The sequence below is a fragment of the Pollicipes pollicipes genome, unplaced genomic scaffold, assembly GCF_011947565.3.
Source record: "Pollicipes pollicipes isolate AB1234 unplaced genomic scaffold, Ppol_2.1 Scaffold_4881;HRSCAF=5763_pilon_pilon_pilon, whole genome shotgun sequence".
NCBI lineage: Eukaryota > Metazoa > Arthropoda > Thecostraca > Pollicipedomorpha > Pollicipedidae > Pollicipes > Pollicipes pollicipes.
In genome coordinates, this window is record NW_023596576.1 from 34,362,347 (window position 1) to 34,388,698 (window position 26,352).

A 26,352-nucleotide genomic window follows, 5' to 3' on the forward strand; every position below is an offset into this window, starting at 1 on the left:
AGCCCGGGTAATTGGGCTGCGGCCAGTCCCTGTAGGCGTGATAACGTCAGGGCGCACTCCTGGCTGACGTCCGTATCCGGCACACCGGGCGACGTCATTAGACAGCTCTCTTGTCCGCCCGGCAACCGGCGGTTGGAGTGTTTTTCGTTATATTTTGGCGATCTTTCTGTTTTGTCACCAGCCGCTCGTCACAATTAATGGGATGTCGACATTTTGTAGCAGGAAGTGTCATATATATGTTTAGTGTCACTGTGCTCGGGCGATATGTGGCGACCGCTAGGGGTAATCTCAGTGTGGCAGGTGTGGATTCAGTCAAGTAGGGGGAGCCTTTTCGCGCCCTAATTGCACGCACAGTCGGGGCAAAAAAGATACAGCTGTTGGACTCTGACATGAGTCACGAGCGAGCAGCTCCACATGAGCGCCCTTCAGCCGTCTCGGGCGCCGAGCGGCGGGTGTCGCCTCGCCGCCGCCTCGCGCCGTTCGGTCGAGCCCGGTGGCGCACCCCGCTGCGAGCCGGCGGCAGCCAGGCTGGGCCGGGCCGGGCCGGGCCGGGCCGGGCTGGCGCCGGCGCCGGCGCGGCGCCCCACATCTTCGCTGTCCTCGGAGACCAGCGGCGTCGCCTTGTAGCCCGCCGCGGTGGCGACAGGCGCGCAGTGCGTTTGAATGGCCGGCGCGTAGGCGAGCGCACGCGGCCCCCGCCCGGTAAGGCCGCGCTTAGCCGCAAATGGGGCCGTCGGGCGGCGGCGATGTCACAGCGGCGGCGGCGGCGGCGGCGGCGGCCCACGCTCCGCGCCCCGCTGACGGCCGGCCGGCCTGCACGCCGCCGAGACGAGCCGCCCGGCGTCTCCGCCTGGCCGTGATGGAGCGCTCCCGCTGTCGCGCCGCTCGTGAGGCGCCCACGTGGTCGGGCTCAGTTCTCGCCGAAAGCCGCAGAATGCATCCGTGATCGATTGCAGGTATGGGTTTCTCCAGAAGGCCTCTTTGAGCTCTGCGCCTGCTAACACCTGCCTGCTAAAGCCTTTATCCGGCTGCCACGTAGCTCCGGGCGCTGCTGGCGGCGCCGTGCATAATTTCGCAACTCACGTCCATTTGTGGAATATAGCCCAGTCCGCAATGCGAGGCTGCCAGAATATCTCGTGAAATCAAGTCCCTGTTCAGCACCATGCTCCATTCCACATGGAGTAGAAATTACTCTCGTTGCTCGGGAGATGTGGGAGTATAAATGCCTGCTGTAGTGCGCGGAGGTGCTTTTAACGTCCAAAACTTGGAGCAGTTTCGTATGATAAATGTCAGGGAAACGATGATTGTTTTTCGCTCTGATTTCAAAATTTAAGAATCAAAATATTCGTCTCTACGATGAGTTGTGGTGCTGCCACGAATGCAGTTGAAGCCTCCTGGTATATATTCCATTCCAGAGCTCGGGTTTGACTAAAATATCGGAGCGCTGACCTCCGAAATACAGCAGACGTTCCCTGCTACGAACGTCGTTCCGCTAATAAGCCTATAGCCGCTAATAACCGACATTTCCTTCGGTCACCATTCCTGGGCGTCCACAGACCCATGCATGGACAGAGTCTGCCAGCGCTGTCGGGTCGCCCATCCGCCCCGGCCGTCTTTGGCAGTCAGCGGCGCCTGATCTGGCTCAGTTGTGGCCAGTGTGGCACCGCTGCCGCCGTCGTCGCCAGACCCGCGGACGGCTCGCGGCGTCTCGGAGGACGCGCCGCCGCTTCCGCGGGCCCGCGCCGGCCCGAGCGAGCGCCTGGCGTGCGCAGCCGGCGCCCGCCGCTCCCGCCGCCGAGCGAGGCCGGCCCGGCGGCGGCGGCGGCGGCGACGGCGACGCGCGGAGCCAATCGGTCCGGAGTGGGCGGCGGCCGGCCGGCGCCTGGTCCGCAGCGGAGGGCGCCGTGGTCCGCGTCATCGGTCAGGCGCCCCGCACCGTCTACACGACCCAGTCGCCTGCATTATTCACGGCCCAGATGAATGGACCATCAGCTGCCAGCGCGGCCTGATGAATATCGGTGCCGGCGCGCTGCGGAGCGCGGCAGCGGCCGCGTCCGTATGAACACTCTACCGCCGGCGCCGCCGCGCTGCGGAGCGCGGCGGCAGCCCCGTCTGTATGTACTACACTCAACCGCCGGCGACGGCAGCGGCGCTCGCCCCGGCGCCGAAACCAAATCAGCAGCTGCAGATCTCTCCCTCGCTCTCGCTCTGGAGTTTCTCTCGCTGTACGCGTCTCAGGATGCAGCGGTGTCCTGCGGTGCCGTGCCGTTTCTGGCTACCCCGGCACGAATATCTTCCCGTTGACCCGAGGAAGGACGCCAGACCACGTGCGGAACCCGATCAGGTCTGGTACGCTCCTGCTGCCGAATTCACGGATGCGGCCCGCTCAGGTGGCCCTTGAGAGAGGAGATGCACACTTCTGAGCGACGGACGGACCTTCGTTCAGTAGACTGGCCAACAGTTGGGGAAGTGTGGCCGACCGGTCATGTTGGGGCGGCTGGTTTCTGCCAATCGCACCGAAACCCCGCCTAATATAGGGATGAACCACTTGACGAGGCCTTGAGCGGCCGCTCGGCTGAGCGGGCTTCCGTTAATAGTTGCCAGACTGGTTCCGGCCATGCTCTGGTCGAAGGCTTAGCGTGAGCGTTTGAGTTGTCACCTCCATTGCATATCCGCCAGTGTGAGTTGCCGCAGCTGTCTGGAGTCCGTCGACCGCCGCCCGAAATTGCCCTGTCGCGACGTTTAGGCAAGTCGCTTCCGCAGATCAAATATTCTGTGAGGCGAGCGCCGCCGTTCAGAGCGGTCGTCGGCGGGCAGTCGAGCCCGGCTGCAGAGCAGTCGCCGGTGGGCAGTCGAGCGCCGCCGTTCAGGGTGGTCGCCGGCGGGCAGTCGAGCCCGGCTGTGGAGCGGTCGCCGGAGGGCAGCCGAGCCCGGCTGCAGAGCGGTCGCCGGCGGGCAGTCGGGCCCGGCTGCAGAGCGGTCGTCGGCGGGCAGTCGAGCCCGGCTGCAGAGCGGTCGCCGGCGGGCAGTCGAGCGCCGCCGTTCAGAGCGGTCGCCGGCGGGCAGTCGAGCCCGGCTACAGGGTGCGCACGTCCCCGCATGCCGCTGCTGACGTGGACGTGACCGCGTGCGGGATGACGGCGGAGGTGACGCCCGCTCAGCGCCGCGCCCGCCGGTGCCCGGCACCCGGCGACCTGGCGGAGCTGGCCCGGCAGACGGCACCGCTCTGACGCTCCTCTGTCTGACGCCCCTCGGACGTCACTCCGACACTGCTTTGACGCCCCTCCGACGCCTCTGACGCCGCTCCATCGCACCTATGACGCCCCTCTGACGTCGCTTCGACGCTGCTTTGACGTTCCCCTAACGTCCCTCTGGCGCCGCCTGAACGCACCTCTGACACCCCTCTGATGCCCCACTGACGCCGCTCTGTCTTTGTTGCAGAGGGGTCGTGTTGGCCAGATGGTGGTGCGGCCCCACCCGGTGCGGGTAAGTGGAAGGCGCAGCTGGCCACCGTAGAGGCGAGGCCGGCCAGCGCCTGTCGTGGTGCTGGTCACCAGACCTGCTTCCTGCCACCTCGCTGCCGACCCCTTACCTTCAATAGCTGTGAACGGTAGCAATGTCGCGGTTGACAATGGAGAAGCCTGTGCCTAAACCGCCCTGGGCACAACTTACCGTACAGTCGTTGTCAAGAGCATGCTGTCAGGCGCGCTGCTTAGCTGAGAATACCCCAGATTTATCGTCGTATTTATCGTTACTCAGATTTGTGAGGTAATCAGCTTGTCTAAGAGCTTGAGCCTTAAGGGCTGGCTGGTAACGCTATGGAGTCCTGCTGTTGTCATCCGAACTGCGTTTGTCAGTAAAAACGCAGAAATGCGTACCTCACAAAAAATACGTACCCACCGTACAGAAATACGGCGGGTTCAGAGAACTGTCGGTGCCCCATTTACCCCTTTATTACGCCAGAAGATGTCTATTTATTCAACATTCTTGATAATCTGTAACACCCGTGTTGTGGATGGTGTCGATGCAGTTTGAATACCAATATGCGTCGTGCCATCGCTCACATGCATCAGGAGTTCATAGAGCGCACTGGCACCTGGAATACCAAACGATGGGTCGCAAATTACAATTGCTAAAAGAAGGCAGACGGTCCGTGCCGGTTGGTGCTGGCTGGCTGGGCGGGCGGGCTGCTGCTGTGGTCCGACTGGCTGCCACAGTGATGCCTACGGGCCAGCGCTGACCGTGACCACACCCACGGTGGCGGTCTCACCGGCGCGAGCCCGTGCCGTCCGCCGGCCGCCCGGACCGGCCGGCCAGCGCTGACCGTGACCACACCCACGGTGGCGGTCTCACCGGCGCGAGCCCGTGCCGTCCGCCGTCCGCCCGGGCCGGCCGGCCAGCGCTGACCGTGACCACACCCACGGTGGCGGTCTCACCGGCGCGAGCCCGTGCCGTCCGCCCGGGCCGGCCGGCCAGCGCTGACCGTGACCACACCCACGGTGGCCGTCTCACCGGCACGAGCCCGTGCCGTCCGCCGTCCGCCCGGGCCGGCCAGCCAGCGCTGACCGTGACCACACCCACGGTGGCGGTCTCACCGGCGCGAGCCCGTGCCGTCCGCCGGCCGCCCGGGCCGGCCGTGAATGCGTCGAAATGCCACCGCCCCGCCCCTATCAGCGGCCGCCGCTCTGGGCGGTAGCTCGGCCGTCGGCGGGGGTCGCCGGCGTCCGCGTGTGCCCGGTGCGCGGGCCGTGGACAGCGGAGTGTGCCGCTCTCCCGGCGCCGCCCAGCCTTGCCACGGGCCCGGCCTGCCAAACGGGGACGGCCGCGGGCTGGCAGCGGCACGAGCCGTCGCCTCAGCGTCGCGCGCCGATGCTCCGCGCGTAGCGGCCTGGCGCTAGGCGTCAGGACGTCCTGGACAGTGGGCGCTGCTTTGCTGGGAGGCAAAAAAATGTGCGGCACCTCATCCAAAGTTGTGGTGTTGTCATTGGCATGTCCGGTACGAGCATTCCCGGCAGCGCTCGTACCGCGTGACCCTGCTCTGCTCGGGACGACAGCGAGCGAAATTCGAGGAACGGTTAGGGTTTTACGGAACGCTGGAGACGAGGTGTTTGCAACCACGCTAGTTAATCGTGCGGATAATAAAATCATCGACGAGCACGAATAACTGTCCCGTCTGCACCAGACAGCGGGTTCACAGCCAATCGCGCGACGCTGTGACATGTGACGCCGAGGCCCAGGATGTGATAAATCTGCTAAGCGAGCAGGACGATATGGGCGGCAGCTCAGACGCGCTGTGCATCAGGTCCATCGTCAGTACTTTGTCACGAGCGGGACAGCTGACGGCGAACACCATTGTTTGAGGCCGCTCTTCATTCGCGGTGCAAACAGACAGGCGCTAGGGGGGCCAGTTAGCCAACAGTTCACGAGGTAGAGCAGCGTACTGCGATGACCAGGTGACCAAAGGACCAGCTGCTGGCGCCGGTGTCTCGTGCCCTGTCGCCGGCGTGGAGGTGGCCGCTGCTGGTGGTTTCCTTCCAGTTGCGCTGCTCCAAGGAGAGGAGGGGGATTGGGGCAGCTGCGGCGCGTGGCTGTGTGGCGCGCTGGGGTTGTGCCCCAGCTGGCTGGGCTCAGGAAGGTCTGCCCTGTACCGGTGCGCCGCCGGCGTGTGGCTGTGTGGCGCGCCGGAGGTGTGCCCCAGCTGGCTGGGCTCAGGAGTCCGCACTGTGCCGGTGCGCCGCCGCCGGCGCGTGGCTGTGTGGCGCGCCGGAGGTGTGCCCCAGCTGGCTGGGCTCAGGAGTCCGCACTGTACCGGTGCGCCGCCGCCGGCGCGTGGCTGTGTGGCGCGCCGGAGGTGTGCCCCAGCTGGCTGGGCTCTGGAGTTCGCACTGTACCGGTGCGCCGCCGCCGGCGCGTGGCTGTGTGGCGCGCCGGAGGTGTGCCCCAGCTGGCTGGGCTCAGGAGTCCGCACTGTGCCGGTGCGCCGCCGCCGGCGCGTGGCTGTGTGGCGCGCCGGAGGTGTGCCCCAGCTGGCTGGGCTCTGGAGTTCGCACTGTACCGGTGCGCCGCCGCCGGCGCGTGGCTGTGTGGCGCGCCGGAGGTGTGCCCCAGGTGGCTGGGCTCAGGAGTCCGCACTGTACCGGTGCGCTTCCGGCAGGGTGGCGAACGCGCAATCCGATGATCACACGGCAGGGGAGAGCGGCGGGAACGGCGGCGGTGGCGCGGCCCGGCTTGTACGGCAGACCAGCATTCGTGGCGTGCTCCCATAGCGAAGGGCACGTTATCGGGCCCAAGCGGTGTGCCATTGCATTACCGTCTTGACGGCGCCCGTAAAAGCTTTTTAATGCAGTATTGTTTTCTGGAAACGTCAGTCATGGCGTAGTCAGTAATATTTCTTGGGTGCAAAACCATTTCTGGGATGAACTAGCTTTTCTGGAAATGGATACAATAATACAATCAAAAACATGTCAATTACTATGATATCCGTACGATAACAGAGTTCATGCTGTTTCATAAAGGTCAACCGTAGACCGCATATGCCTGCCACACACAATGTAGGTGTCTGCCATTTAATGTTGCACGGGAAACTGGAGAGTGCCGAAGTGCATGGCATAACATTTGTTAACACTAATCCGAGCAACGCCTTGCCCGCTGGACCACAGATATGAACCATCCAGGGTTTATCGGCATTACTGATCCGTGGTGCTCCTCAATCGTGGCGCGGTTCTTCGTCCAGTTACATAAGGCGCCTGCTCGCAGTCATGAAAGAGACATCCTCTTAGTCCGACGAAGGCCTTTGCCTTTCCGCTTTATGACCATATCCATCATGACGAGGGGGCCCTGTCGCACGGCGGACCTCAGCCTTCCAAGACTGCTGCAGCGCAGTGCAGGGCCTTTTTGGTCATGACGGGGCCCTCCGGCCTTGTCTTGTCACTTCATCACACAAGATCGTTAAATTATTGGGATCTCGGTTCAGCGGGCGGAACGGGTCTTTTATGTTAGGTGTTTTCGTATAATACGTAATTGCAATGATCGGTAAGCCCCAACAAAGCAGAGGCAGAGGCCCCTGGCTGGCCCTGAAGTGAGACGGGACGAGAGGGTCCTGCCGGAGATCCTGCAGACGAATTGCCAGGCCGGACCCGACTCGGAACAGTACTGTTGGATCCGCTCGCGCCAGCAACACCGCCTGTCATTAACCCGTCTGACTTAGCAATGGGTCAGGCTAAAAGTCGTCGACAAAATTCGCAAGTTTCTCTTTTCCGCCTTTCCTGTGTCGCCTCCATTGTCAGTTAGGCACATGCATGTTCTTTATTTGGTGTTTCGCACCTGCCCTGCCTTGTTTTAAGGTAACCGTTTGTTACAATGCCACATTATTGGGATCTGGCCTTTTTCACGACAGGGTTTCTCCTAGGAAATCAGTGGGGCCTCTGTCGGAACAGGGCCTCCCCAAATTATCCATGTCGCTAACCCATCTACTGTACAGGTTGGGGCCTCCTCTCGGCCATTGCAAGGCTCCAGCAAGGCCTTGGCCATACCAGATGCTGGCTGTCAACCACACGAGGTTTTGAGCCTCTTCCCATTCATGATAGCAACGCCATTCCGGACCATAGCAGATCCCTCATTGCCAAGGTTTCCCATCGATCACCACATTACGTTATTGTTTACGGGAGGGCCTTTTGACTACGTCATTACCTCCGGCAGCGCACAGCGTCAGCTGACCTGCACATGTATGGCTTTTGAGGAGCCTGCTGTAATTTCATCGTGGGCAAAAGAGGAGGGCCTGGGTGAGGGGTGAGGAGGGCCTGGGTTCCAGCAGTGTGCCTGGATCCAACCAGCTGCTTGTCCGTCCTCCATCAAGTTCAGGTCCCCTTGTTATGCATTCTGGACAAGGAAATGTGATGCATATCAAGCGGGATAATTTCGAAGTAAACGCGCTTCGCGTCGTAGGAAGTTGCTGGTGGCGGCGCCGACGGCGGAAACGAAGCCGTGAATAAATGCGGGCCGTGACGTCGACGGCCGCCACCACGCACGGATCTCCACGCGGTAAATCGCGCGCTCCTGGTGTATACGATCCCCGCCGCCACCACGCACGGATCTCCACGCGCCGTAAATCGCGCGCTCCTGGTGTATACGATCCCCGCCGCCACCACGCACGGATCTCCACGCGCCGTAAATCGCGCGCTCCTGGTGTATACGATCCCCGCCGCCGGGGCGTTCGCGTTGGCCCGTGTGCACCGTGTCCGCCGTCGTGCGCGTCCTGTGGCCGACGCGTGCACTGCCTGGTGTGGCCCGCCGCGAGCCGACGCCCGCTCTGCCGGACAGGTGCTGCTGTGGTTCAGCCGGTCGGACAGCCGCAGCAAGATCCTGTGTCGGGCATGCACGCGGCTGCAGCTCAACTACGACGCCGTCTACAGTCACGAGAAGGCGCTGGACGTCTACAACACGGCCAGCCCGCAGCTGGTCATCATCGACCAGCGGAACAGCAAGCACGTGCCGGGGGCGCCGGCCCTGTGAGTAGCACGCGCCGCGGGCCCGCCGCCGGGTGGCCGGCCCGCTCGCGCCGGGCCCGCCGTCTCGCGGCGGTGGTTGGCGCGCCGCCCGCCTGCCGCGAGCGGCCGCGCGCCCGCCCGATTGCCGCCGGTGCCGGACTGTCGCGGAGCTAACGTGGCGCGCAGCTGGTGGCGTCGGCGTGCGTGTTTGCCTGCGGTTTGGCCGGCGATCCGGTGTTGTGTGGTGTCCGCTGCGGTGATGTGGTGATGGCGACCGATCGTCCGTCGCCGTACACATCGGCTTGCGGTCCGTGCCCGGGTCTAGAGGGGGGGGGGGGGGGGGGGGGGGCACCAGCCGAGGCCAGGACAGGCCCCGCCTGGGTGGTGGTGCCGCTGGTGGGTCTCTCTTCCAGACGGGTGTGGGGTCTGACCATGGTCGGATTGGGCGTGGATTGAGCCGCCTCGCGCAGCTGGTGACGTGTGCTCAGTCTGGGTAACGTGCTTTGCATTATGAGTTGAAAGTTCTTATGTCGAATTAACGACCTTCACTTTGCCAGGAGGTACTGGTTAAACGACGTCGTAATGCTGACTAACGATTATATTGACGGTACTCAATATTTCGAGATGAGCTCATCCTCAAGACCCCAGGAGTAATGTGTTATAGTGCTCGTCAGTGATGGCGTTGGCGTGCTTTGCGACATGCACATGGTGCCATGCTGTCAGTCTGAGTGGCGTGATCTTCCGCACGTATCTGGTGCTGTTTGGTCGATTGAGTGGCGTGACGTGCCTCGCGCATCTGTTGCTGTTTGCTCACTCTGAGCGGCGTGATCTACCCATACACCTGGTGTCGTGTGATCAGTCCGAGCCGCGTGAGCTGCCGTGGCCGCAGTCGGTCGGAGCAGCCGTGGCCGTCAGCTCTGGCAGCTCCAGCCGGGCAGCGTCTCGCCCCTTGCCACGTGACTACATAACGTGTGAATGCTCTGTCGCCGCTGCTGGGACCGCCGTCGCATCGATTATGATGCCGCCCGGTATCTGGCTCCATGTCACCCGGGCTTCTACGCCGACCCGACGCCGGGAACCGCCGCGTGGAGCGGCGCTGCGTGTGCCGCCCGGCGCGCCGCCACCACTAATGCAGGGGCTGGGATGTGCACCTCCCTTGAGCCCGATCAGACTTACACAAACCGCAGAATAGTACCGGTTTTGTTCATTCTGATCAATGGGCGTCTCTGTGTCCCACTGCCTTGCGCTGTTGAAATGTCACGATTTATCAAGCTTATGCTTTCGTGCTGTGTGATTTCCTGTACCGCGGGGTGTTTGATCCATGACTGTGCTGGAGAACAGACAGATCATTTGTCCACCGGGAAGCTTGAGTGATCTTTCCGCCGCGCCTAACTCCAGGCTCTGCGCAGATATAACCTGGCATGGATACATGTAATTTTGGCTGATGTCATAGCCCTCAGTTTGTAGCGCAATCAGGTTTGGGTGGCATTTGTGCCATGGGGTTTTCATGGTTTTCTAATTTTTTCTTGATTTTAGGTATGCTTACGTTGCTGATGAAGCGTAGGTGCGCGTTCGTGCTAGATGCATGGGATCGACTGCGGCAACTTTTGTGTTCCTCAAACTTCTGCCTCTCCTGGCCATGTTTCGACACCTACGCTCCCAGCGTTCCTCAAACACCTCCCGCTCCTGGCCATGTTTCGACACCAGCGCCTCCAGCGTTCCTCAAACACCTCCCGCTCCTGGCCATGTTTCGACACCAGCGCCTCCAGCGGCCAGCAGTGAGTTAGCCCGCTGACGTCGGTGCTTCTTTCAGACAGCTGCGGACCTGCAACCCGAACTGTTACGCTGTTATGGTAGCGCTGGTTAGCAAAAGGTGAGTGCCACCTCGCGGCGGCGGCAGGAGCGCTACGACGGAGGTGACGATCCGGGTTTTGCCGCAGCTGTTTGCCGGGGCTGAGATCGGTGGTTCGAGGTCGTTCTGGCACGTGCTGCCCTCCGGGGGATCGTGTGGCCGGCGCCCCACCGCGCTCATTCACAACCATGCTTCCCACGCTGCGGGAGGGGGAAGGGCTGTATTTCACGTGTCCACAGCCACTGCAGCCACAGCCACGGATCCCACGCCGTCTGCAGCGTGCCACGGACCATTCGAACCCTTGCCCAGTCGTGAGCGCGTCGGCGCTCGGACTGTGGCCGTGGTGCTCTTTGACATGAACTCAGGCGAAAGTTCTGATTTCACGAGAAGCACGAGGGACCTGTGCGTTGCACGTCGGGCCGTCCGTCCCACTTATCAGCGGCCGTCGGACTGACGCCGCATCGGCATGTGACGGCACGCACCGGCGGCGCAGATCCTGGTCCGCCCGGCTCCACTGTTGCCCAGCGCGTGTTCCGCCATCGGGGTGTTCACCGGATCGCGTGCCCAGCGCAGGGGCCGCCGGCTCACGCGGATAGGCGGGTCATCGTGGTGGTGTGTGGAAGTGCCACGCTGGCGGAAGCGACGTGCTCTGTTGCGCCTACTGGACCTAGGGCCCTCTGTTTCCAGCTTTATCGCCAAGGACGGGGCGGCCACATCCATCCTGCAAAAAGGCTTCAATCGGGTAAGTGCGCCGGCACGATGGCCACCTGGCACCAGCTGGAGGCTGGCCAGCGGGCCCGTCCAGACGGATGGCCCGTCCCGGCGTCGTCGCGTGCGGCTGGCCGCGTGCGAGAGAGGTCGCGGGTGGGCCGACCGGGCAGCGATGGTCCGGACCGTAAGCTGCGAGGTCTTGATCGGAGAGTCGGGCTTCTGTGCGCTGTCGTTCGCACTGCGACCCCACGCAGGCTTTTTCATTGGATTGTTTAAGCTTTTCTGGAGTTTTTCCATTGCACTGCTGGAAGAAATCGGAGCGCACGCTGCGTCGAGAGCGAATTTCGCGTCGCTGGCTCCCGGCGAGATTTGACGCGCTGTTCCGCGCATTTAATGAACACTTCAAGCCGTAAAGTGTGTTGTAATAGGGCGGACTGGAAACTTGATTTCCTTCATTCACATATGTGCCATTGTCGGTATGAACTAACAGATTCTCTCCCCGTGAAAGAGCACGGGGGAGCACGAGTTAAGCACTCCTTAAGCACGAGTCCCCGACGTGGCCGGCGGCGGCGTGCTGGCCGGCCCGAACGGTCGGCGCCGTGCGGAGCAGGCGAGATTTGCCGGGACGTGCGCGCGGCCGGACGCCGGGGCGGCCGCTCCGTCGCCTCCTGCCCGTGCCACGTATTGATTCGGCCGGCGGTCACGCGGCGGGCCGCCGGCCGGCTCGTGCAATAAGCCGCCGCCGTCGCGTCTGAATGGCCGCCGCCGGTGAGCGGTCGGCACCTGCCGTGGGCAGCCGCGCGTGTCCCGCCGCCCGGCCCTCCCCGCCCCGCCCCGCTCCGCCCCGCCGTCCGCCGCCGACGGTGCGCCTGCCCGCCCGCCCGGCACCGCCGCCACTGGTGATGACGGCCGAGGTGGGCCGTGGCGCCCGCGGCCGCGGCGGCAGGCGCAATGAACGCCGTGCGTCCGTGCTGGCAGTGGCTGGTGGAGAGCACGAACGAGCTGCAGTGCATGAACGAGCTGCAGCTGCTGGCCAAGAGCGACGTGGAGCTGCAGTCGCGACTGCACGCCACCGACGCGCTCTTCGTGGCGCTCAACGAATCGCGCGATATCGTCGAGATCACCGACCACGAGTACAATGTCCTGGTGAGCGGCGTCGAGCACGAGCGTCGAGCACCGAGCGTCGAGCACGACGGGGCGCCGCGCTGAGGGATTACACCGGAGATTGGCTGTGACGCTGAACACGGGCTCATTAACACCACGCAGTGGCCCAATGAGATCCCCACTTGGGATAGTGTTAATCGATAATGGGTCCCTGTGGAAGCACTGAGTGTGCCGTGTATCAAGAGTGCTCGGCGAGGCCTTCGATGGCTGTACATACAGGACGAATCATGGCACTGAATGCATGAATGCCGATGCCGATGCCGAATGCCGACTGATGGTGGCCGATGCGGCACAGAACACAGATGGTGACCGATGCCGGCGTGATCTGGGTGCTCGGTCCGCCGTCGCTGGGCTTGTTACGCTTGGCCCTTGACGCTTGACTCCTGACACGTGGAGTTTGACCCCTGAAGCCTGACGTATGACACCTGACCCCTGACAGCCGGTGTTTAAATGATGACAAATGGTGTGGGACTCCTGAACCTGACGTTTTACTCCTGGCACATGGTGTTGGATTTCCGACGTTTGACTCCGACTCCGGACACCAGACCCCTGACTCGGAATGCGTGACATTTGACCCCCGGCTGCTGACTGTTCACTCCTCATACACGATGGGTGCCAGCAGCTGAAGCGCCGGTAACCGCCGTCGTCGGCGTGCCGCGCGTGACGTGGCGCGGGGCCCACTGACGCCGGCGACCTTGCCCGCAGTACGTGAACCGGACGTGCGTGGACGCGCTGGGCCTGAGCCGTGACGAGATGGTGGGCCACAACCTGCTCAAGGTGCACCAGCTGGAGGTGACGCGGCCCGAGCAGGCCGAGCAGATCGTCACGCAGCTGGCCAAGGGCCGCGAGTACGACGGCCACTTCATGTGCCGGCGTCGCAACGGCGATAACCTGCTGCTGCCCTGCCGCGCCTTCCCCGTCTCGGCCAACAGCCGGTAGGTGGTCTGCGGCGCCGGCCTCGCCGCTGACGTGTGTGTGGGGCGGGCGCCTCGCGGCTGAGGCTGCTGCTTACGGAGGGCGTGGGGGCGCCGTGGGTGTCGCGGTCTGCGTGACGAGTGCGGTGCGTGGTGCTGTGGTTCGGAGAGGGGGACGCACCCTCCTGCCGGGCCGTGACCGCCGCCCGCTCCGCCAGGTCGGTCGACCACCACGTGTTCGTCAAGGAGTGTCCGGCGTTCGTGCTGGACCGGCCGCCGCCCATCTCGCGGATCCGCACGCGCGCCAGCGTGCGCTCGCTGCGCAAGCCCTCGTTCGACCTGCGCACCACCAGCAACGGTAACGGGCGACGGCGGGCGGCCGCGCGCGCAGCCGCACCGAAGGCCGCGGCCCCTCGGTATCAGCCAAGTAGCCGGCGTGGGCGGAGCGCACTCGTTTGTGAGGAGTCGGCGCAAATGGTGTGCGGCTGATAAGGCGCCGCTGAATGGCCTGCGCTGTTGACATCGGCCGACTCGGACGCAGAGATTGGTGTTCTCGCTTCACGCCCCGATCGCTCGATAGGCGCCGGTTCGGTTCGGGCTTTGTCGTGGTTTTTGTGTCGGGCAGAGGTTTGAGCCACTCGGCGCCGGAAAAGTGGGTTGTCCGTCGGCAAAGTTGGCTGTAACATAGAGCCGCATCTGAGTGCTGTCAGCTATAAATCGGGGCGCTGAGAGACACTGAGTCATGGTCCGACTCTGGGCCGCCGGGAGTTATCAGGCTCGGCATGCCAATGGTGCTCCCTGTTCCGTTTAACAACTTTGCTAAGCGGTGGCGCAGATTGCTTGAGTCCGGACGGGCTGCCTTTGAACACCAGCACGCTAAGTGATTGCGTCATGCTGTGACGTGTTTTGTCATCCGGCACGTTGCGGGCCGTGCATGCTCGCTCAGCGGTGTTGGATGGAAGTTAAGCGGCATTCAGCTGCAAAACGCGACGTATTTTACATTGACGGAAAATCTTGTCGCGTGGTCAGAGCGCTATTTTCAACAGATAATCTTGACAGCGCTGAGTGGCGACAGAGATGTATTCGTGTTATCCCGGCGTCGCTGGACCGCGGACGCGGACCCGTCCGGCGGTTCGGCCGCACCCCGCAGACGGATTTTGTTACGGCACGTGTTCCTCCCTCGAAGCGTTTTAAGAGAATCGCCCTGTCGATATTGAATGGCGCGATCGTGAGTGACGATTACGGCTCTCAAATGATTAGGCGTTAGCTGTGCCCTTTCGTGTATGTGCATGAATGGTTGTATTGTTTATCTGTAACCTTTGCATTGCTCAAATCCGTTATACCTCACAAACCTCGCGTCACTGTTCCATTAAAATTGCATGCTCTCGATCTGTTGTCAAACCAAACGAGCTAACATTGTTTCTGGATGTGTTGTATCTTAAAGCTGGCACCTCTCTGTGTGTGGCGCGTCTTGAGCACGTCATTGTCAAGGCGACGGTGGTATACGCGTATTAACATACTTCTCCGACCGCGTTCTCGCCCCACGCGCGTTCGCCCTGATCGGCACCTCGCCTCCACAAATGCGTTAACGGTTGCGTGTTGGTGTCGCTAACCGCTTGCGGGCATGGTTGTGGGCCGGTCCGTCCAGATCGGCCGGCCGGCCGCCGGTCGACGCTGGGCGGGCCGGGCGCGCTTCTCCTCACCGCCGCCTCTCTCTGCACGCGCCTGTCTCTGTGGCGGCCAGTGGCGGAGCTAGAGCGGCTGCTGGCGGTGCCGGCCGGCGGCGGCGGCGGCGGCGGCGGTGGCGGCTGCGGTGGAGGCGACGGCCGCGAGCGGGGCGGCAGCCTCGGCCTGGTCGGCCGGTTTGGCGTTCGTCACCCCTCAGGTAGAGACCAGCGCGCCGCGCCGCGAGCCGCGAGCCGCGAGCCGCCCCCAGCGCCGACCTACGCGGCCCGCCCGACGGCCGGCTGCCGGTGACAGCGCTAACCAGGCATGAACGCAGAGGCGGCTGCTGCGTGTTCGATGTGACCGCCCGCTTTCCTGCACCCACGTCTCCTGTGGAGCTGCCGAGCGGTCTGGCTGGCACACCGATCTCTGCCGACATTGATTCGGGCCGGGACAGGATGCGAAGTGGACGAGGCGAGGCAAGAGTCCACCCCGGCCCGTCTCAGCCTATCCGCAGAGGTTGCTCAGTACAGGCTCCCGTTGTCACACCGTTTGCTAGAACCCTGTGTATGGGACGCCAGTTCCTGATCCTGCTATATGCTGGTGGTCACCGTAAGATACACTGGCCTGGCTGATGGAGTAGTTTCCTGACAAGCATCCAACTTCATGTAAAGAAGCTGCAGGTTAAGCCACGTGGAAATCACATAAAGCATAAACCTCGGCCCGATTTTACTTATGGTTTTGAGTGAATTCATTGATGCATGGCACAATCGACGCCGGCTCATATGTTGGCACGGTACGGATGTCGGTGTGATTCAAACTCAATTGTGGGTTGCAATCGCGCAGGATTAAATTGGCTGCAAGTTGCATTGAACGACGCTATGTCTCCCCATTTGTTAATCAAGTAAAAGGAAGCACTGCGAACGTCGTACCTTGTTTCGTGGAACACCGGTAACTACGCTGGTCATTGATACCATTCAGGAGCATGGCGCCATCTGGATTCGAACCCGGACCCTCCACTTGGGAACTCGAGCTGTCCGCCATGACGTTCCACCTGCACCGCCGAACCTCTGGCAGCGAACCGTCTCCACCTCCTGTCCCCGCCACCGTCTGCCGTTACACCGTTCCTCCCCATCCCGCCGCGTCCCAGACCTGCCATGGTTTATTGATTTGCTTATTTGACTTTCAGATACTTCCGCGGGGAATTTAGCTATTAAGGCTCCTGTTCATTTGAGTGCCAGCGACCTATAGATCCCTCGGCAAGGCCATTTCTTCTTGGGATGCCGGTGGATTGTGTGATACTCATCTGGACGGTTTTCATAACGTCATAACCTGTCACCATAACCTGCAGGCGACTGCCGCCACTCCCCGTCACTCATTTTCCACCGCTCCCACCACCCTGCGCGTTTTCTGCAACTGTGTTCTCGCTGTGTTATCAGTCAGCACCCGTTCCCGTCTCGCTCCCTGGCAGTGTTATCGGCCAGCGCCCGTTCCCGCCCCGCTCTCTGGCAGTGTTATCGGCCAGCACCTGTTCCCGCCCCGCTCTCTGAAAGTGTTGTCGGCCAGTACCCGTTCCCGCCCCGCTCTCTGAAAGTGTTGTCGGCCAGTACCCGTTCCCGCCCCGCTCCTTGACAGTGTTGTTGGCCAGTACCCGTTCCCGCCCCGCTCCCTGACAGTGTTGTTGGCCAGTACCCGTTCCCGCCCCGCTCCCTGACAGTGTTGTTGGCCAGTACCCGTTCCCGCCCCGCTCTCTGACAGTGTTGTCGGTCAGCACCCGTTCCCGCCCCGCTCCCTGGCAGTGTTGTGGGTCAGCACCCGTTCCCGCCCCGCTCCCTGACAGTGTTGTCGGTCAGCACCCGTTCCCGCCCCGCTCTCTGACAGTGTTGTCGGTCAGCACCCGTTCCCGCCCCGCTCCCTGACAGTTTTGTCGGTCAGCGCTCGTTCCCGCCCCGCTCCCTGGCAGTGTTGTGGGTCAGCACCCGTTCCCGCCCCGCTCCCTGGCAGTGTTGTGGGTCAGGACCCGTTCCCGCCCCGCTCCCCGACAGTGTTGTCGGTCAGCACCCGTTCCCGCCGCGCTCTTCCCCGCTCCCCGCCTCTGGCCGTCACGCCCGGCCGTGCTCCGCGCCCCGTGAGCTTCCGTGAGCCCCGCGAGACCCGTGAGACCCGTGAGACCCTGTGAGCCCCTGTGAGTCCTGTGAACCTCCGTGAGCCCCTTTGGGGCCCCGTGAGGCCCCGTGAGGCCCCGTAAGCCCCGTGAGTGCACGGCGGACGGCATCTGACCGTCGGACCCGCCCCAGCAGGCTCGCACGTGGTGGTGCGGCGAGCCAGCCTGGCCAAGGCGCCCACCGGCATCGAGGCGCCCATCACCAAGGTGATCGGCATCATCCTGTCGGCGCAGCAGGCGGCGCCCATGTACGTGGCCCAGGCGCTCGAGAAGGTGAGGCACCGGGCGGCGTCGGGCCGGCACCGTGGCCGCCGGCGAGCTGGCCCTCTCCCCACGTCTCACAGCGGGCGTCGGCGGGGGTCGTCGCCGTTGGCGCGCCTTCAGAGATGGAATGTGGCGAAACGGCGGCTGGTGGTCGCTCCTGATCCCAGCCACTTAAACGCCGGTCGTTTGAGGATTGCTAGATTGGGTAGGGCTATGCCGAGTCCTATCCCGTCGCCGGTCGTACCGTGTGATAAATGCAGGGGCCAGTGCAGAGGGTGCAACAGGAGATAGATCCTCTGAGATAGGAGATAGATCCTCAACAACAGGAGATAGATCCTCTGCCGTGCTGGCACGGCGAGGTGGGCTGCTATTTCAGTCCACTGTTGTGTGTGACCATATAAGTACGGTGTATTAGTGTGATTGGAGAAGATTGATGGTTGTGAGCTAGTGTTATGATGCCCAATATTTGGTGTCAGGAAATAACTGCTTGTTTTGGTCGATAAGTCACAGATGGCAGAAGCCTTTTTACTGAATGGCTGCAACCCTGTTGCATCCATGCAGCGTATGGCACACAAATGCTCTATGAGAGTCGCTCCAGGCGTGACTAGCCGCGTCACGATGAATGCGTCTTTGAAGCCGATGGTATTCTCGTCGTAAAGTCGACGGACTGTGAATTTCTCGACCAGGGATCTCACAAGTACTCGATGATGGCACGAACCTGATGACGACTCGATGACGACGATGACGCGGCCTGTCCGTCAGGGTCTGGAGATTCTGAAGTCGACCGAGCTGTACTCGCCGCAGCTGAACGTGCCCGGCAGGGACTCGGTGGTTGCCAAGCTGCAGGACCCCGTTACCAACGATCTGCTGGGTGCCCTGCTCTCGGTGAGCTCGCCGACCGTGCCGGACTGCTGATGACGTGCCCAGCTGCCGGCCGCCCCGCCGCGCTCGTAACCGGCCGCGCCGCCGAGGCCGCTCATTGCGCTTTCAGTGGCGGCCCCGGAGAGCCGCGCTGCTTTTGATTGCAGTGGCGTCGGGGTGGGGCGGCGGGACTCACAGAGTCGTGAGGCGGCGTCGTGGGCGGCCGGCGGGGAGTGGTGCGGCCCGCGGCCGCGGCGCCCCCTCCCCCCCCCCCTCCGTCCCAGCTATGCATCACCCTTGGGGAGTCGGCGCGTCCAGCGTCGGCCGGTGGGCTGTTCACGTGTGGTGTGACCAGTACCACCGGGACCGTTCCAGCACTGCGTAACCCCGCCCCGGTACCCTGTTATCCCCCATTAGCGTCGTGAGTCCCCACCTGTCTGTGCTGCGAATCCGTCTGCCCGCTCCATTTGCCCCTGAAACAGATGGGACATCTGTCGATGGTGTGACGCCATCCTTTCCATCGCGTGAGCCGTCTGCCGGCGGCGTGACCCGTCCACCAGCGGCGCGACCCCGTGCGTCCACCGCGTGACCCGGGGCCCCTCGCCTCGACAGCACGGCCCGTCGCCGTCGTCGGAGTCGACGGTGGCGCGCCGACTTTCGGACGGCGCCGGGCGGATGCACCGGCACAGTCGGCCCTCGCTGCCCAACATCCAGACCAACTCGACGGCCATTTGCAGCCTGCTGGAGCGAGACATGAACTGGAACTTCGATATCTTCCAGCTGGAGCGGATCACCAACAAACGGTAGGTGGCGCCACCTGTTCTGCCTGTCGCGGGGCTGGGGAACGCCAGCCGAGCAGGCGACCGGTCAGGGGACGCCACTGGCGCCGCCTTTATCGCCCGCTACTGTAACTGTGTGTCGGCACTTGAGGACTCGTTGATCATAGTAAACAGTGGATGCGCTTAAGTGTCCTGGACGTGCTAGTGAGCGTTGAAAAAGTGCTGCGGATGGATGGCAAAACTTACTATTTTCGGTCTATTGTGTAGATCGACGTGCCTTCTCTGCATTTTAAACCATTATTCGGAACCATTTTTTATGAAACGATTTTTCTTCAGTAAGGACTCGCACTGATAACGCGTGGTTTCTTGCTCGGACGGCCTTATGCGTGGGCCGTCGTGCCTCGTGCGCCACACATCTCCGTGCGTGTGTGCGTGCGTGCGTGCGCGCTTGCGTGAGTGACCGCGCGTGACCGGGGCGGCCTGACGCTTCCCTCGGCCACGCCACTCCAGGCCACTGATCTGGATGGGCATGGACGTATTCCTCAAGTTCGACGTACCTAGCACGCTCGGCGTCGACATCGGAACCGTCGAGAACTGGCTCAACTTGATCGGTGAGTCGACCGCCGCCAGCCAGCGCGCCGCGTGGTGGCCGGCGCGCCCGCATGTGCCGCACTTACGGCATATGTGCCGCACTTATGGCACAGCCGTGCCTCAGCTCGCGAGCTGGAGGGAACGGCACGGAAGTGTTCGATGGAGGGAGAAAACGACAGTGGGCGACGCCGTGCCGATGTGGTGCCGCTGCACGGCCGGCACGGCCGGCGGGCTCGGCTACCGCGCCCGGGCACGTGCCGGCGCCGCGACCCTGGCCCCGGCCCCGTCCACCCGAGCTGACCGGTCGGCCGTGTCCCGACAGAGGCCAACTACCACTCGCAGAACTCGTACCACAACTCTACGCACGCCTGCGACGTGCTGCAGTGCACGGCCTACTTCCTGGAGCGTGAGCGGCTGAAGAGCGTGTTCGACCCGGTGGACGAGGCCATCTGCCTGATCGCCTCGGCCGTGCATGATGTCGACCACCCGGGAAAGAACAGGTGAGGGCTGGCGGCGGCGACGAGCACGGCCGAACACGCGGCTGCGGGGAGTGACCGGGGGTGGGGAGGGGTGTGATTGGGGCGTCTGGCGGTGTTACTTGCTTAATTAACATGATTAGTAGTTTTGTCATCCTCAAAGCCTGACATGGTATGATTGTATAGAACAGTCTTAGCCATAAAGAGAATGTCATCTGTGTATAGCGAGCTGTCCCCTCCAACGGGTGCTGCAATAGTGGCTGCACTTGCATGGCTTAGTGCCGCAATAGTGGCTGTAAGTGTATGCCGGTTGTAGTGTCGAAAGCCAAAACATGATCAGCACTGCGGTTGTAATCCGCTCTGCAGCGGCCGTGTATGTGGCACTCCAAAGGCCAACACCGGCGCCTCCCTATAGTGCACTATGACGCCAGCCGTCGCCAGCACGGTGTCAAGTCTGTACCACTGCGGCACCGGCGCGTCTGAACACGGCCTGGGGCGGCCAGCCGCCGGCGAGGTGGGCCGCGTCGAGCCGTGCCAGAGCGAGGGAGCTCGCCGGCGCCGGATCCGGCCGGTGGCTCTCCGCTCACCGCGTCCCCGTGCTCTGTCCGCAGCCCTGGGCCGCGCCGAGCCGTGCCCGAGCGAGGGAACTCGCCGGCGCCGGATCTGGCCGGTGGCTCTCCGCTCACCGCGTCCCCGTGCTTTGCCCGCAGCCCTGGGCCGCGTCGAGCCGTGCCCGAGCGAGGGGGCTCGCCGGCGCCGGATCTGGCCGGTGGCTCTCCGCTCACCGCGTCCCCGTGCTCTGCCCGCAGCCCTGGGCCGCGTCGAGCCGTGCCCGAGCGAGGGAGCTCGCCGGCGCCGGATCTGGCCGGTGACTCTCCGCTCACCGCGTCCCCGTGCTCTGCCCGCAGCCCTGGGCCGCGTCGAGCCGTGCCCGGGCGAGGGAGCTTGCCGGCGCCGGATCTGGCCGGTGGCTCTCCGCTCACCGCGTCCCCGTGCTCTGCCCGCAGCCCTGGGCCGCGTCGAGCCGTGCCCGAGCGAGGGAGCTCGCCGGCGCCGGATCTGGCCGGTGACTCTCCGCTCATCGCGTCCCCGTGCTCTGCCCGCAGCCCTGGGCCGCGTCGAGCCGTGCCCGGGCGAGGGAGCTTGCCGGCGCCGGATCTGGCCGGTGGCTCTCCGCTCACCGCGTCCTCGTGCTCTGCCCGCAGCCCGTTCCTCTGTAACTCACGCAACGAGCTGGCGATGCTGTACAACGACCTGAGCGTGCTGGAGTCGCACCACGCCGCCTTCGCGTACAAGCTGACGCACTCGGACGAGCGAGTCAACATCTTCAAAAGTGAGCGTCTGTCTCGCTGAGTCGGCGCCCTGCTCAGTTACTGGCCATTGCATGAGGTGTTGTTCGTGTGTGATGTGACTGGGCGACACTGTCTATCAGCCAAGACCTGCGTGTATCCACCGTGCCGCTATTTGGCTCGGCATTTGAGGAATATGTGCGCTTTGCCGCTCACGAGGACCACAGGATCTTCCTGTACGCGTCTGATGCTCCCCGCCCGCTGAGGGAAGCGTGCGAGCGGCGCTGCCGGCGGTGTCCCGTGTCTCTAACGTGTGGCGGGGAACCGAAGCTGTGCCGCGCCGGCGGTCGCCTGCTCCCCCGCCCGCTGAGGGAAGCGTGCAAGCGGCGCTGCCGGCGGTGTCCCGTGTACCCTCTGACTGGTGACGGGGAACCGAGACCGTGCCGCGCCGGCGGCCACCTCCTCCCCGCCCGCTGAGGGAAGCGTGCAAGCGGCGCTGTCGGCGGTGTCCTGTGTCTCCTCTAACGTGTGACGGGGAACCGAGACCGTGCCGCGCCGGCGGCCGCCTCCTCCCCGCCCGCTAAGGGAGGCGTGCGAGCGGCGCGGCCGGCGGTGTCCTGTGCCCCCCCCCCCCCCCCCGACAGGCGGCAGGGAACCAAGACCGTGCCGCGCCCGGTGGCGACCTCCTCCCTGCCCGCTGACCGCCGGTGCGCCCGCCGCCAGACCTGGATGAGGCCCTGTACAAACGGACACGCCAGAGCATCATCGATATGGTGCTCGCCACCGAGATGAACAAACACTACGAGCACCTGTCCAAGTTCGTCAACGTGTTCAGCGCGCCTTCAGTGGCTGAGGACGAGGTGAGGCGGGGCGGGACCGGCTCGGCCAACCTCACTGGGGGATTCCGGGGGGCGGGCTGTCGTCCCGTCGCGTGTAACGTGTCCGCACCCGTCAGTGTTCGTGGCGGAGAAGCGCTGTGTAGAAGCGTGCGTCGGTGCCGTCGCTGCGGTCCGCTGGGCAGGGAGGCCTGTCAGCGCCCGCCCCGTCGCGCGCTCTGTCGGCGCGCGGGGGCCCCAACGCCCCTGCGCGTCGCGGCGGCGTCCGACGCCGGGTCTGGTCATGACCGGCTGGGCACGGAGGCCCGTCAGCGCCCGCCCCCGTCGCGTGCTCTGTCGGCGTGCGGGGGCCCCGACGCCCTTGCGCGTCGCGGCGGCGTCCGACGCCGAGTCTGGTCATGTCCGGCTGAAACCAAGTGCCGACCGTGACCCTGACCCCGACTCGGACCCTGGCGACCCTGAGCCTTGCCGTGACCTTAACCCTGACGTCCGGCCGCGGCCCACAGTCGACCGAGCTGGACATGACGCGGCTCTGCACGCCCGACAACATCGTGCTGATCAAGCGCATGCTCATCAAGTGCGCGGACGTGTCGAACCCGCTGCGGCCGCGTGACATGTGTGTGGAGTGGGCCAACCGGATAGCCGAGGAGTACTTCTCGCAGGTAATGACGGCCCGGCCACACTGGGCACGCTCGGCAGCTGCAGGCCACGTCACGTTTCGCCAGCGTGATGACGCAACGATTCATGTCACGTATCGAATAAATCGCCAGCGGAGGTAAATCACGTAAGCGAGGTGATATGAATGAAGCGTCCCTAAGGCGAGGGTGGAATGAATTCGTGTTGGAAATGGCGCCTCGAGACTGTTATGGTTGCAGCGACCTGTTGTTTTAACCAACCTTTGTACTCCTCCAAAGTACATTTCGCGTTTCTGTAAAGAAGAACGCCAACGAACAAACGGAAGTTTGTCAGAGTTTTTAACTACGGTTAATTGATACCGCCGTTCCGCAGACGGACTTGGAAAAGGAAAAGAACTTGCCAGTGGTGATGCCAATCTTCGACCGTGCGACTTGCTCGATACCCAAGTCGCAGAAAGGGTTCGTCGAGTTCTTCATCAACAGCATGTTCGAAGCATGGGACTGTAAGTGATATGGGCTTGTGTGGTGTCGTGCTCTTCTCGTGGTGCACTGTGAAGTAGTGTTAGGCGTACGTGATGACTCTTATGCGGAAACTGGCTAATCTCTGGGATGTCTACTTTGGTTTTCCCCCAAAGTAAACGTCGTGGTGCACGCGAAAAGGTGCCCTCGTGAATGGTCGTTTTCCCAGCTGTGCTTGCCACCGTGTCATCACGACCACGACTGATGGGTCGTCGCCCGGCCGGGGGCGACGCCGCGCCGTCCCCCGAGCCCAGCTGACGGCCGCCGCGCGCCGGCAGCGCTGATCGACATCCCGGAGCTGATCGACCTGCTGGAGGAGAACTACCAGTACTGGTGCGACCTGGAGCTGGCCGAGAGCCGCGGCGAGCCACTGCCGCCGGGCGACATCGCCGAGGAGGAGAGCGGCGCCGACTCGAGCCCGGCCGAGGAGGATCCGGCGCCCGTGCCGCGGCTCGAGCTGCCCGCCGGCGCCGACAGCCGGCCGTGACGCGGCGCCCCCGCGCGCCGCACTCCCGTACCTGGCGCGCCTCGCCGCGCCCGCCGCCGGGCCCATCGGCGGCGCCGGCTTGCCGCCCACACGCACACATCCCGCATCGTTCATGTCGGCTGCCCCGGGCGGGTCTCGTGCAGCCCCCACTCACGCCGGCGGTGGCCCTGGCGGCCCGCCGTGCGCCGGGTGGTCGGTGATACGCGTACTGCCTCAGCGCCAGCGCTCCAGGACCGGGCGCGGCGACGGGGCGCGACCGGACCCCGTCGCCGGCTGCCCTAGATGGCCCGTCTGCTCGCGGGCTGAGAGTGTTCTCGATATTGAATGGAGCGTCCGAGGCTGGTCCTCGCGCGGCCCCCGATGAGCTCACGTAGAACGTAGACCCTGGCGTAGTGATGACTATGTGCTATATCTTCCGCGAGACAACTGGGTGTTTAAGCCGCGTTGTTTGGACCTTGGTCGTGTTTGAACGTCGGTGTTTAAGGAGTCCAATGTGCCATCTATCGTGGCCAAAACGTAGATGTCTTCTGTCGGGAACGTTGTCGCATGCGTACGTGTATCACGTGTTTCCCCGGAACCCTGACCACCTGATCATTCATGACGGCAAATCTGCTGGAACTGATGTGCCTCAAGACGATTCTCCCGTTTTTCTCGGAATTATGTTCTCCCTTTATCCCAAAGGACGGATGGTCGTTTTCGTGTTTAGTGAGTGTGCTTCTTTCTGTGTACGACCCTGGCGCTGGAACTGTGGGCGTAGGAACAATACGGACCGCTGGGCCGTCAATGGCAGCTGTGTTACGTCGCGTGACAACGGGCCGGCACAATGTGCGCGTCCGCCGGGGTTTACGACAGACTAGGTAAGTTAAGTGTAAGGATTCCGATGTTGGGGAACGACGGGGCTGGAACCTCATGACTCGGGTGCTGCTGCCTCGCGCGCTGGCTAGACCGCGCGTAGCGCTCGAGAACTGTTGATCGTTGTTGATTCGCCGTCGGGCCGACCGCCGGCCGAAGGGGCGGCCCGCGCGCGGCGCCCTCGCCGGCCGCTCGGCTCCGTTGACCGTGCCGGGGAGGCGCCGGGCCGAGTGTGATATCGCCTCCTGCCTGCTGCTCCCTGTGTGCCCCGGCCCCGCAGCCGTACCTGCCTCCCCTCGCCAACACGTGTACCTTTTGTACGGCCGGCCGCCGCGCCTCAGGCGGCTCGGCCTCCGCCGCGCGCAGCTCCGGCCGACGACACCGGTCGCGCCGACAAATCTCTGTCAGAATTCAACATGTGATTATCGTTCATCAGCGTACCGTTTGTGGAGAATATATCTACATAATTCACGGAATGCGTGTGGCGCTGCTCCACTGTGAGCCGGCAGTCGACTACGGCGCCGACGGCCGTTTGGACGCGGCCCACCGAAATCGGGCCTAGACCTCCGCTCAGTCTGGCTTCCTCATGTTACGACCCTCATGTGCACCACCGAAAATTTTCAATTTGTGTGTTTAGCACGCGCTGGGCGGGAGCCATTTGGCTGGCGTCGCTGGGGATGCGAATAGGTGGTGGGCTCACGCGGTCGTCTGGTCCCACCTTTAGCTGGAGCCTCCGAACAAAAGCCAGATGTTCGAATGCTGTCCAAGCAGTCCAACGATGTCTGCTTTGCTCTTGAAGCCAGCCAGTGGCCATCCAGGTCTTTCTTTACAGGAAAGCGACGCACGTCATCGCACCCTTTTATGGAGCGCCAGCAAATGCAGAGACATATTAGCACCCAGGGCCATGGCGCAACCGGGGTTCGAACCCGGACTCCAACGTGGGAGCCGAAGGCCCTAATCACCTTGCCTTTACGTTCGAAAAGTCACCTGTACTTCTTGAGAGCAACGTCGTTTGACATGGATAAGGTCACTGACCTAGCGAATGTCATGTGCTTTACGGTAATAACGCTACGTTTCAAGCCAGAAAGCTCTCTTCTGGGAATAATTGGTGAAAACTGGTTTTGCCGTAAAAAATGGCTCAACATTCCGTTGACGTCACGGTCAGCGATCTGACATGAGCTGGGCCAAGTCGTCTTCCAAACAGGCGCAATTGGCATGTCTCCGATCATGCCCAAGCTCATCGCTCCGCCTCTTACTGTTTACCCGCGACCTCAAAAGCCCCGCTTAGAGGTGGCTTCCACCTGGCTCGCCTAGATCGGGGATATCACCTCCCCACATCCATCTCACCCTCCGGCGTGGGTGATGCCACCTCTTCCGGGGCTGCGGCGATGAAAGAGACGGAGCAGCGCTGCAGCCATCTGTGGTTATCCCCACGGTCAGGGGCAGGTCCAGAGGAGGGGGCACGGGGCCGTGCCCTCTTGGGCTCCGAAGGGGCCCATTGGCTCCGAGGGAGCCCGTCGCCGGCCGAACAGGTGCAGTTTTTTTTAACACAAAACGCAACAAAACTGGATGTTTCTGGTCTTTCAGACGACCGAGAACAGTTATAAGCAAAAGTGAAGGGCCTATGAGAAGCCAAAAAATTATTCCCGATGACTGGAAAAGTTGTGAACTGGAAATTGTAAGCCTCATTACACTGTCTAGGGGGCCCATACATACTGGGAGACCTATATGCCCACATGCAGGACCACTTCGATAGGTAAGGAGCATTCTACGTTGCCCCTTATTTCTTTGCATTTGCTCGGGGGGC

The 26,352-nt window shown here is 63.1% G+C and overlaps 1 protein-coding gene across 7 annotated transcripts in view; it reads left to right on the forward strand.

Annotated features, from left to right (window-relative positions):
* Positions 1-23,708, forward strand: part of LOC119100850 (high affinity cAMP-specific and IBMX-insensitive 3',5'-cyclic phosphodiesterase 8B) — an 81,742-nt gene extending 58,034 nt beyond the window's left edge. For 6 of the 7 annotated variants that reach the window (XM_037224013.1, XM_037224018.1, XM_037224017.1 and 3 more), the window contains 17 exons: positions 3,442-3,486; positions 8,320-8,507; positions 10,300-10,359; positions 11,026-11,080; positions 12,028-12,195; positions 12,919-13,148; positions 13,346-13,485; positions 17,090-17,229; positions 17,983-18,105; positions 18,694-18,884; positions 19,371-19,471; positions 19,774-19,951; positions 21,133-21,260; positions 21,940-22,076; positions 22,559-22,714; positions 23,061-23,190; positions 23,485-23,708. In XM_037224013.1, the coding sequence (XP_037079908.1) occupies positions 3,442-3,486; positions 8,320-8,507; positions 10,300-10,359; positions 11,026-11,080; positions 12,028-12,195; positions 12,919-13,148; positions 13,346-13,485; positions 17,090-17,229; positions 17,983-18,105; positions 18,694-18,884; positions 19,371-19,471; positions 19,774-19,951; positions 21,133-21,260; positions 21,940-22,076; positions 22,559-22,714; positions 23,061-23,190; positions 23,485-23,693 (2,379 nt within the window). In that variant the 3' untranslated portion in view covers positions 23,694-23,708. The remainder of the gene's footprint in view (positions 1-3,441; positions 3,487-8,319; positions 8,508-10,299; positions 10,360-11,025; positions 11,081-12,027; positions 12,196-12,918; positions 13,149-13,345; positions 13,486-17,089; positions 17,230-17,982; positions 18,106-18,693; positions 18,885-19,370; positions 19,472-19,773; positions 19,952-21,132; positions 21,261-21,939; positions 22,077-22,558; positions 22,715-23,060; positions 23,191-23,484) is intronic. The other variant, XM_037224014.1, reaches the window with a different exon arrangement.
* Positions 23,709-26,352: the final 2,644 nt, after the last annotated feature.